Genomic DNA, 12,378 nt, shown 5'->3' with positions numbered 1-12,378 from the left:
GCTCTGCACGCACTAACCATATGCCTAATAAAAGACCATATCTTCTATGTAGCTGTCATGTCTAAAGGCAAGGAATTGATTATAATAATTGCATAAACTTCTACAGTATCAAACAAACAGTTTTACTATAAGCTTTTGGAAAATGCTTGTGCCTAGCTTAATAAATTTTGTCACCCACGTAAAGGAAAATTGGCACTTCTTAATAAAATTTTATTTATGGAAAAACAAATAAAAGACCTTGTAATTTCTTTAAATTTTTTTTTTTCTCTTTTAATGTAGTTTTTTATAGTAGTTGACTGCTTTTCACTTTTAAATGAAAGCTTGGATTGAATTTTCCATGCATTTGTTATTGTCTTTAAAACCCTCCACATAATTTCTATTTTCATTTCAAATTTTTCGGATGCTTGGAAGTGTTACTATAATGTTTGATGCTTGAAATTTATTTTGGGTTGTAATTTTTTTTTCTTTTCATTTTTTTTTTTAATTAGTTGATATTTTAAAAAGTGTATGCGTGTACAGCCTTATTTCCTAATCCAATTGTAAAATCTTGTATCTAGGTAAGGCAACATGTATAAAGACCCTATAAGAGAAATAAACAAAGCAAACACAGGCATACAACAATTCTCATTGAACAAGAGTAGAAAAATCCAAAATTTTCATTGTATTTTTTACTACTTTTTTTCCTGTATTGTATTATATTAAGTGTTATTCACATAAAAATGTCAACATAAGGAAAGAAGATAAGAGAAAATAATAGAAATAAGAGGGCCTTCATCATATGGAGGCACGTGAAGATTTACAAACTCGTAGCACATAAATAAACGCCTACAACGAGTATGCTAACAGAAACATGGAATGGACAAATCCTACTTCCTCCAAAACTTCGCAGCTGCTAACTCTACCACTGATATTGCTTACCGACTAAAATTTTACCTACAGAAGAAAGACGGACAAATATTGAGAAATATCAAGAACTATTTTATCATATCGGCTCATAGATCACAACGTTTGACTAGAGCAGGGTGATCCCCACGAAATTTTTAGAGCCTCACGGGCAATCCATAATTGTGGAAAATCCTTATTGTACCATCCCATCCAGCAGTAACAATCACAAGCCCCCATGTTTCCGAAATAACTTTGCTTTGCACTTTACCTTGGTGATGCTGCTGAGTTTCTTCAAAATGCTGAGGATGGGTTTGATCTCCGACAACTGATAAATCCCAGAGAGGAAGTTTCTCCTCCGGCCACATTAAAGAGGCCCTGCATTGGCCATCCATGGAGAACCAATTACCAAGAGAAAACCGTTCTGAATCTCTTATCCAGGAAGCATGCTCAAGGTGGTCCGATGCATGCGAGGAATATGAAGTTGTACTTTCTAAGCTCCACTTTTCTGTTCCAATACCTGACCAAGGTATCGCTACTGACACACCTTCATAAAAGAAATGCTCACAGGATCGAACAGATTTTGTTTGTTTAGTGGCAGTGACAGACAACCCATCATAGTTCCAGACATAAACTCGAGAGTCCTCTCCAACAGAAATTATATGTCTGCCACTTGAAGTAAATGAAGCTGACATTTGACTACCTGATTTGGGCAGACCTGTTCAAAAACATAAACTGACTTAGAAGGAATGCCTTTGTACTATGGTAGATACAAGGTGATTGTGCTATTCAAATGTGAACATTCATTCTATGTGTGAAAATGAAAAACATGATTTTAAATTAAACCGTCATCATACTTAAAAATAAAATAATGAATTCATCGTGGATTAGATAGCCATAAAAAGATGTGCATGCATGTAAAATTCTCATTTCCAAATGTAATGAAATCTAAGATTACAGCTCCAAAAGCTAGTTGAAGGCCACATTGTATCACCTTCATGATCTACTCAGGGAACTCAGATGCAACGAATGTGCTTAATGGATAATTAAGAACTGGGTGCATGGTATTCTCTAATAGTGGATTATTTATGCTAAAGTATCAACATGGTTATTTTCAGAAATTCGGGATAATGAGGCAAATATCTTCCCACTACATACATCTAGAAATGTCACAAAAGAAGAGATGTACGGATTATGATAGAAGGTAAGCTTCCAAAAGCCACAAAATCAGTACAAAACATAAACAGCGAAGACTTTTCTAGAAAGTTTGTCAAAATGTATAAAATTACTCATTTCTATGTTACTCCTATTTTAAAAGAATTTCACTCAAAATATTCTCACTTCAATAATTTATGTAGACTTTCAAATTTGATGCTATACCACACAGCAGTTATGTTTAATTATTAACATCAGAGTTAGTATTCCATGTCAACTGCTGCAATCAAATACGGAAATCAAGTAACAAAAATAATTTGTTAATTTGGCTAGAAATGGTAAATTGATTCTTATCTGACAAGAAGATCAACTATTTTGTGAAGCCAAGGTTATCTACCTTTGTATTTGTGAACAAGATCAACCCCATCAAATATTCGGAGTTTTGAGTCTTCTGATGAAATCATAACTCTTTGAGTTCTGTCCTGGGAGAACTGCAGGGAGCAAATTAAACCCAATGTTAAAGACGGAAATTTTTAGCAATTATAAAATTTATACTAGAAGCAAAATTAAAGGATTAAATTACACCTATGATCTGAGTTTTACCTAAGGTATTTGCATTTTAAGACCTGTCACATTTAATGTTCTGTAATTAGAATTTTTATTCTTTCTTGCCTAGATCCTATAAATTGCTATACTGCTTTTGTTCGAAAGCTGAAATTAAGAGAGATTCCTCTACATAATCGACATATAAACCCAAGATTTTATACCACATTAACAAGAAATAATATAAAAAGGCTGGAGCTTTAAAAGCAAGACCTTGATGCCGGTGATTTTGCTGCCTGCAGTTTTCTTTTTACCAGGAATATCTATCTGTGCATCCAGCAGGAGACATTCACCTGCAACACAACGGTCAAATTTAGGCACCATCCAGAGGGTAACAAAGATCCCTTCATGTCTAATGCATAAGACAGTGTTCCAGACAGGAGGAAAATACCTGATGATTCGTAGAAACGGCAAGTGCCTCTAATCGTGCCAACAACAAAACCCTGCTTGAATAGAAGGAATCACTAACAGTATTAGTACCATGAACTCCCAATATTGATATCTACTAGCCAGTATAAAATATGTTTACAAGAGATAAATGTAAAGTATTATACGTTTCCGTCTGGTCGATAACATATGGCAGTTATCACGTCTCGCACATCAGCCCAGTCAACAACTCGCTTCTGGGACAGCCCCCAAATACGAACTTTTCCATCAATGGATCCACTGATGAAGTAATTGTCATCAATAGGATTGAACTGAATGCACGTCACTGGTCAAATTCAAAGAGACTGTTAATTAACGATCTTAAATTATCTTAGGAAACAAAGAAAGGAAAAAATACGAGGCCATTAAGACAATTGAGATGCTTTTTGAAAATAGAACAAGGATATACGGTATCTCCCTATAATACTTACCATAGTTATTGTGACGGAAAACATTAAGACATTGATTGCAGCCAAGTTTCCACTGTCGAACAGTTTTATCTTTGGAAGATGAAAGAAGACACTGCAATAGAGCATACATTAGCTTTCGTATCAGCATAAAACAGCGATATAAGAATTTTGCTCAAAAAAACTGGTCTGTTAAAATATCAATTCTGATGCAAAACGCTCTCAAGTCTATTCACAGATGACTCACATTAGAATTAGACCATGCCAGGTCTAAGACATCAGAGGAATGGCCATGAAACTCTTGCAACGGTGACTCATGAATCTGAAAAACCTTATCAGGAAAGATAACAGAGGCATGGACTGGATGTTTTCTTCTAAAACTGGATTTGCCTTCTTTGAGTTTGCTACAAAAGTTTCCACCAGCTGCTAAATAATCAGAAGAAGCATCTGCTACCTTCACACGCCAAACTCTTACAACCCCATCTTCACCACCACTTGCCAGATACTGGCCATCTGGACTAAATTTCATTGTCCAAATAAAGCCCTTGTGTGCATGGATTTCTTGTCCAATATAAGGTGCAGTAAATTCCAGACACCTCTTATTGTTCTGTTGAACCTGTATTTTAGCACTTTTAGGTGTCTCTCTACCAGGACTTGATGCATCAGTCATGACTGTATTGCATCCGCCCTTCCTTTTATTTACAAAACGCTTCCACCAATTCCTCATTTTCTTTCTATTCTCATGACAACTTCGACAGTCTTCTACATGAATCTCGGCTTCTCTTTCTGCACACTCTTCCCTGGTGAAAACCATTTTAGTCTCGTTTTGTTGGTTTCCATATAATTCATTACCTATAAAATTTGCTTTATCATCTCCTTCATCTCTACACGAACTCGAGGCTGCTCCACTGCATTCCCTAAGTCTGTCCAATCCCATTATCTTTGATGAGCAGCCAACATCCATTTCCATATCCCGAGAACATATCATTGAAGATGCAAATTCCGCTAAACCCATTCCTCTTAGAAAACTCTCCCTTCTTTCCTTGACACTTTGGGGCTCATTAACCCAAATTTGGTAGTCCAAGTTACTACATCTCAACTCCTCTTCCACTAAGTTTGACTCCACAGATGACAATCGATCAGCTGAGTCGAAGAACACATCATATTCATCCTCATTAGAGCTTCGCATGTCTGTACTGACCAATATTCCACATCAAAAACTCACTATCCCCACAACTCCCTTACAGTCAATCTCAAAATGAACTACTTAGCCCCTAAAGTACCCACCAAAGCCACCATTCGCGGACCGAGTTTTGCTCCCTGATTATGCAATAAATAAAGTGGGGCAAACCACAGCCAGTGAGCCAACTAAATATAAGTATATATAAAATATGAAAGCAAGGGTACATACTAGGAACCAAGTACCAAGCCAAGAGACAGCCAATGACAACCTTTTTTATGCATGTTCTAAAAGCTTTAATATTGATCCCAATACTAACATAATAAAGAAATCGATTAAGTTATATCCCAAAAAGAACGGAAATGTTTAGAATAATCAAATACAGGAAACAGAGACCAAAGCTTCATGGTTCGAAGACTGTACCTCGGTTTGAATGCAATGTAACAGCATTTTTCAACAAACTATCACCGACCCTCCTGGGATTATGGCCAATGCAATATATCAAAAGCCAGTTTTCACATTTTGAGAGTGTATATATGTAATAAAAACAAAAACCCAGATAGGAAAAAGCTCTTTCAAAGTGCTTTGTATTGAAGGATTGGGGTCGTTTTGGGTTTGAAAAGAGAAAATGGCGGAGGAAGGAAAGGTGGATGAAGGGTCACGAACGGTGTGTAATAAAAGTAAACCCAGAGAAGATTATAAACAGATGTCAGCTAGGAAACAAAAACTAGAAGAGCCTCGAGATCTGGGTTTTGGGAGCTGAAGATTTTGAATGAAGCCGCACGAGCGACAAACACGAGCGGCGCTGCCCGGGAAACAAGAAGCTCTATTTGCTATGCTTCTGCAACCATTCTTAACTCTTTTTCTTTTTTGTTCCAACACCCACCAATCCCTGTAATTAAAAAAAATAAATAAGTAACTGCAGAATCCAATTAATGCCCTTTTTTTTTTCTTTTTTTCTTTTTTCTATTTCACGAATTTGTTCACATTTCTAGAAACCCACAATGGGAAAATTCCGAAATGCAAATTGTAAATTTAGCACAGAAAAAAAAAAATGAAGACGAATTTACAATAGAAGAGGGAAAAAAAAAATTCTTAAAATTTGGTGTATGTACCTTTGAAATGAAGGTTCAATTACAGAGCAGATTAATATATTATTTTAATCAGTGTAACAGATGCAAATATAATGGGATTTTTTTTTTTAAACAGCGCAGTGACATGTTTTTTCTCCACAACTTTAAACAGTTTTTTTGGGCAAAGCTTTCTTTCTTTTTGAGACTTTCCAGAAAAGCATTAATGGCAAACTACGAACAACATAAAGAAGAAAACGAACCCTATAGACACAGATTACAGCCTGCGAGAAGCCCTGTGATACTACTACTAGTAGCCACAACCCTGCCCACTTTCTAACCATTACAAGACACAGAGAAAGAGCGGAGAGAGAAAAGAGAAAGACAGAGAGAGCTAAAACCGTCCCCCTATAGAAAGCGATTATTCACGACTCTAAGGCCTATGACCGACAGGTGTCTAAAGCCCACCTCACCCTGGTTTCCATTTCCAAACAACAAAACCAACTCTCTCTCGCTCACCTTCTCTCTTTTATTATCCCTCTCTCTGTGGATCAGTTGTCTGATATAAATTTCTTGGGCTTTGTGTGGCAGTTTATGTTTTGTGCTATTAAAGATGGGTTTGTAATGGAGCGAGGTGAGCTGCTGGTTCTGGTTCTGGTTTCTGGATTTTGTTTTGGTTTTGGTTTTTAGTAATTTTTTTTTAGACAAACAAAAATTCCAGCTTTTTGGGGTTATTTATTCAGGGAATAGTCCAAAGGGAGAGATAAAAGATAACAAATAAAAAAAAAAATTGAAAAAAAAAATGATAGAGGAGGAAATGGAAAAAAAGCACCCTCTTTTTAAGCCGCTTTGGATTCTGGGTATTGGACTCTTAACTAGAGGTCTTTCTTTTCACAGAATTGTACCTCAAGCTTTGTTATACAAACTGAAATAAAATTGAAAGGTCCTTTCTCTGGTATCCATTTCTTTATCACCCTGAGCTTTCAGTTTTAGTTTCTCCCCTTCAGATTCTTCGCGAACCCGAATCCCATTTTTCCGATCCTTTCTGTTATTGGGATTCAGATAAAAATTATAAAATAAAAAAAATAAAAATCTTTATTGGTTTTTTTTTTTTTTCCTTTCATTTTCATATTTTTGGCAAATGGATTTGGATTTTTAAACGATGAATAACTTCATAACAGAACAAAAACCCAAAAGAAGAAACTCACGTGAACCAAATCAATTAGAAAATAACCCATCATTTATCAGAATTGGGGTGTGTTTCCTGCGAATCTAATGCCCCACCAAAACCAAATTTGCTCATAAACGAATAAGACTTTTGGGATATCTCTCACAATCACACACACATATATTCTCACATGATCTTCCTTCTGAAAAATTGTACCAAAAAATGAAAAATCTCAGTCTCTGAGTTTTGCGTCCAAAGATTCTCATCAAATAGGCTCTTCTCAAACGTCCTTAAGAGGAAAGAGAGAATACTCAATGCGATACCTGGGGCCGTACGGACAAAGAAATAGAGACTCAGAAGCGTGCGTTTTGTGCATTTTGTGAGGTGATATGTCGGATCCATGAAGCATAAAGATAAATGAAAATAGCAGGAAGAAAGCGAGGGAAAGTGAGAGAGGGAGAGAAAAACAGAGAAACGATAAGACGCATCATGGTCCATCACATTTTATCAACTGGGCATGGTTTTGAAATTTTATTTGATTTTATGTGCTTGTCATATTTTCGGAGCTTCCAAAAAACCCACTGTCACACTTTCTCATTATCAAACGCTTGTTTCGCTCTTGGGCCTTTAAACCCTTTTCCTTTTAACCCTCCTCACCACATTACTTGTCAAATATTTTTTGGGTCGTTCCCCGTTTAAGAATGATTTTTCTTGCTTACTATTTTTTTATTATTTTATTTTGATTTATCTCGCGTTTTTAGGAATTTTGAAAGTTCTTTGTTTGTCAATAAAGAAAAGTTTTTTGGTCTCAGTTAAAAGAAAGGAATTTTCAAAAGTCATAAGTTTGTTGCAATAATTTCATGTCATTTTATTACTGCTTTTATAGTTTTCTTTTTCAGTTAATTTTAATAGTATTATTGTTATTATTATTATTGTTATATGTGCATGTGAGCGAGAGTGTGTACACTTTTTATATGTATATCATACATGTAATAGTAGAAGCTATATAGAACACTTTCCATTTTCTGTAACTAAAAAAGAAAACAAAAACAAAAAAACAAAAGGTCGCTCTTCTGGCAAAGACAAATGCTTTCTCTGAGCAACAGATTATGATCCACAGGCCGTGTGTGATTGTGATAAGATTATAATTGTGCACCAAAAAAAAAAAAAACGTAATAAGTTCATAATTATCAAATTGCTCATGACAACCAAGATTCAACGCACACACATATATATACATATAATTTTGTGTTTGGTGAAAACAATTAAGGTATAAAATATTGCATTACTTCAAAAAATAAATCTCAAAGGAAAATAAAAAATTCGTATAGTTAACTCCTCGAAAAAAGGAAAAGAACAGAGAGAAAGGAAAATTGGAGTAGGTAATTTTCCAGTGAATATATAATTATGTATATTGTGGTAAGTTATACTATATATGAAATTTGGGTAAAAAATATGAAAATAATAGAAATATTAAAAAAATAGATTTGCGGCACTGCAGTATATAGTTTATAGATTTATTACCAAAAAATATATATGGTTTATATTCCATGTAACAGTGAAAAAAATGCAAAACTTATTTGTGTAAAATTAATGCACGGAATTCTCAGGCTTAACGCCGGGAAACTTGGAGAGAAATGAGGATTCCGATGCTTAATTTTATTCTATTTGGAAACATCAAGGCCAAGACATAAAATAAAGGCTTTTCTTTTCATTTTTTTTTTTTTTTGGTGATAATACTATAGAATATATATATATATATATATATATATGTATGTATGTATGTACGTGTATATGTCCATATATATATGTATATATTCCAATTATGTCATACATCAATATGTTTTTAGATTGATGCGATGATTTTATTATTAAATTTTTTTAAAAAATTAATATTTAAAAATATAATTATATTTTTTTATTTTTTAAAATGTATTTTTCTGATCAAATAAAATTTTAATATATTATTAAATTTATATTTAATCATTAATTAATATTTAAATTTCAAAATTTGATCATATCATATGATTTAAAAATTAATTTATAATAATTTTTTATTTGTTAATAAAAAATAATTTAACGTTAAAATCATCACATTAATCTGTAAGATTGGCTTTCTAATATATATATATATATATATATATATATGTGTGTGTGTGTGTGTGTGTGTGTGTGTGTTGTGAATGAATTGACACTGTATCTGTAATATGCAGTATTGGTTCTAGTAAATCCACATCCTGCAAGTGGGTTTTTACAATTTTTTTGGTTAAATAAGTGGGTTTTTACGGTTGTTTATAAATTGAGCTTACTTTAAAACATGTAGCAGCATCATTTCTCAATTATTTGGTTCCTACATTTACCAAAAGAGACTCAAATCTCACATATCAAAATATTAGTCACATCTATTGATTTTGCTCTAAAAACGTTTTTCCTCCCATTTACGACTTAAAAAAAAAAAAAATGCATAAAGAGACAAGTAATGCAAAATGTGTCTCAAATAATACGCAAAAAGAGTCAAAAAGTGTCTTTCCCTTTCGTTTTCTCACGTGGTTTGCTCTCCATTGCCTTCCTTTTTTTTTATCGGCAAACCAGCACAAACATGTGTGACCGTATGAGTGAAAAAGAAAGAGATCTAGGGAAAGAAAGAGATAAGAAAACAATGAAAGACAAATAGAATACAACCACAAGGAACTAGAATCTCAAAACCCAAACTTCGCCATACCGAATAGATATATATATTCATAGAGTGAGACTATTATCCAGAATCTTCAAAAGACTAAAATCCAAAATATTCAACTTATTACCAATAAAATTACTATTCACGAGAAATGCATGTAGAAGAGGAAGACCAAATCTTAGTTTTAATTCTGAAGCTGCTCTAAACACCGAACAGGAATATCTTTAATATATATATATTTATAGTTTGTATCGTCTTCTAAAGGATTTAAAAAAAAACAAGAAAGGAAAAAAAAAAAAAAAAAAAAAGGTCACAGAACCCCATTGAAAGGAAATGAAAATGAAAGATAAAGAGTGAGAAGAAAGAGGAAACTGACCTTATATTCGATCAGACAATAATGGTTTCTTCAATGGACAAAGCAGCGTCAATGGATGCACACATCCTCTACAAAATAGTTAAGCTATCACACCAGTCAAACCAAAGAGCAAATTCATATCATCATTTTTTTTTTTTTTTGATTGATATATATATTTATATATGTATAAACTATAGATATAGAGAGAGAAAGAAAAGAAAGAGAGAAGGGTGATAAAGGCATGGTTTGCTCATTGGTAGTCAGGCAATCAAAGTATGAAGAAGATATGTATAATTAAATTGGACAAAATAATTGAAACTTTTTGAGGGCCGTTGGCGAAAATGAAATGAAAATAGCCACCTATGCAAGCAAAATTTGATTCCTTGTCGTCAGCGGCATATCTCCGGTCGATCTTCCCTCGATTTCCTCTCATTTAAAGCCAAAAGGTGCACGCTCATTTTAATTCTTTTTTTATATAATTAATCATCCATTTGCTTTTATTTCCTCAAAATATTTATATTATATTTTACACAATATTTGTTTCACTTTTATTAGCAACAACAACATAGGGTGTCAATTTTATTTTATTTTTTTGGGCATGCTTTATATTATTCTAATTCAACTATCTTTTTGCTTAGCTTTCTTCCACGTACACCCTTTTCTTTAATATTTTCATATGTTAATGCCATGGTACTGTTCTAAATTCAATTAGTGATATCATGATTAATTAAATCATCAATCACGTACAATCAAAATAAAGTAAGTAGGCATGCTGATTTTTTTTTTTTTTAATGGTTATTTGAATATACAAGAACTTATTGAGTACAGGATCTAAATAAATATTCTTTATATTCTTGGAATATATATTTACATACATGATTAGTATATGGTGGTCTAAATAGGTTTTATATAATTTGATTGAGTAAAATGGATCAAGGAAACATTTTGAGATATGCTTACCATACAAATTTCACTTGCTTTGTTAATTGATAGAGGCATATCTCCGCAATATCCTCTACTTGCTTTCTTCCTATTTAATGCTAAAAGTTACACACTTTCAATTCCTCCAATCGTTTAGGCAAAATGGAAGCTTTTTAATCTGTGGATAAAACGCATTTCGTTACATATGAGGTACCAACTTTGATATCTTTTTTTTTTTTTTTTCTATGTCCAAATTAATTCTGACAATGAGTATACTTATTTATTTTGGTGAAAATGCATAGGTTTGTTAAGTGATATCTGTTGTCACATCTACGATTAACATCTTACCGATTCGAAATAAAATGGTGAACAAGGAAATTATTATAAATAATTAAACAAAATAAAATGAATAGACTTGTAATGGTAAAAAAAAAAAAAAGAATCTACCAAATTTTGTATTTTCACTTGCTTGTGGATGTTTCTTACCAAATTAAACTTTTTGAAGTATAATGAGATTTTTTGTTTAATTTTTTTTTTTAAAAAGTTTTTTTAAACCTCTATTTTATCTTTGAAAAACAATAGAGATTTTGAACCCTTGATTTTACAATATCAGTAAGGGTATCGGTAGTTTCATTTAATAACAGATATTGTATAAAAAATTTCATGTAAAAAAGAAATAATGGACAACATTGCTTTATCAAGCGACGCGCTGAACTTTAAGAAACATGATAATAGGGTCAAAGTTTGAATTAAATATAAATTTGAGTCATTTTTATTAATTTCCATTTCGTTGTCATTTTCTGGCTGCGCTATCCCTTTAAAAGCATGAGATCAGATTAATTTTCTACTTGACATGTATATGAAATTACGGATGTTGGTCAATAATTAATTAATATACATTTCTTTTTTGTTTTTTAATTACTAACATAAAGTTTCTTTTATTTGAATGCATATATTCAAAAGCCATGAATAACCTTTATTGAATAATAGTATAACGAATAAATGAAACCCATATAGAAATTGAACAAAATATGTATAATGTTTTTCTTGAGCCAAAGTGTATGATTAGTGAGCAAAAGACATATAGATATATAATAACGCTATATATAATATTATATTGCACGATTTATATAACAGTTAAGCATCGATTCTTGGCTTGCCAAATCTAGGGCGTTGTAAGTGTCTTTTGCATGATTTGATTAAAAAGTTCTAGACCCCACCCACATGCCGTCTTGTTATTTTCCCTGGAGACTTACCTTACTTATAATTTGACTTGCAATGCACATTCTCCCAAGTCCCATCCATTCAATTGCCTAAGTGCTTATCTCATTCCTTTAATCTCTACTTTACATTTTGGTTTCCTAAAAGAAAAAAAAAAAAAAATACTCTACATATTGGTGGCCAATTATATATATATATATATATACACGAGCCTAATTCTATGTAGTATGCATAATTAGTTAAATCCGGGATGATTAAAATATGTAAATAATATGTATATGTATATATCGTTTTATTTATATAAAAATATTAA

At 32.6% G+C, this 12,378-nt stretch overlaps 1 protein-coding gene across 8 annotated transcripts; it reads right to left on the bottom strand.

Annotated features, from left to right (window-relative positions):
- Positions 1-638: 638 nt before the first annotated feature.
- LOC107427210 (uncharacterized) lies at positions 639-7,363 on the bottom strand. 8 transcript variants are annotated; one of them, XM_060819040.1, is made up of 10 exons: positions 6,932-7,206; positions 5,077-6,768; positions 4,885-4,967; positions 3,721-4,793; positions 3,498-3,588; positions 3,195-3,352; positions 3,032-3,083; positions 2,854-2,933; positions 2,435-2,528; positions 639-1,600 (listed from the first exon to the last, which is right to left on the bottom strand). In XM_060819040.1, exons 4-10 carry the CDS (start codon positions 4,660-4,662, stop codon positions 1,041-1,043), a joined length of 1,977 nt encoding a protein of 658 aa, XP_060675023.1. In that variant the 5' UTR covers positions 4,663-4,793; positions 4,885-4,967; positions 5,077-6,768; positions 6,932-7,206; the 3' UTR covers positions 639-1,040. The 8 variants fall into 8 exon arrangements, with proteins under 8 accessions (XP_060675023.1, XP_048335198.1, XP_024933392.1 ...); XM_048479241.2 differs by having other exon boundaries at positions 4,925-4,967; XM_025077624.3 differs by lacking the exon at positions 4,885-4,967 and having other exon boundaries at positions 5,077-5,545; positions 5,769-6,768.
- Positions 7,364-12,378: the final 5,015 nt, after the last annotated feature.

This window comes from Ziziphus jujuba, chromosome 7 (genome assembly GCF_031755915.1).
Source record: "Ziziphus jujuba cultivar Dongzao chromosome 7, ASM3175591v1".
Classification (NCBI taxonomy): Eukaryota; Viridiplantae; Streptophyta; class Magnoliopsida; order Rosales; family Rhamnaceae; genus Ziziphus; species Ziziphus jujuba.
Note: the sequence above shows the minus strand (reverse complement) of the source record. Positions and strands in the feature narration are given on the sequence as shown.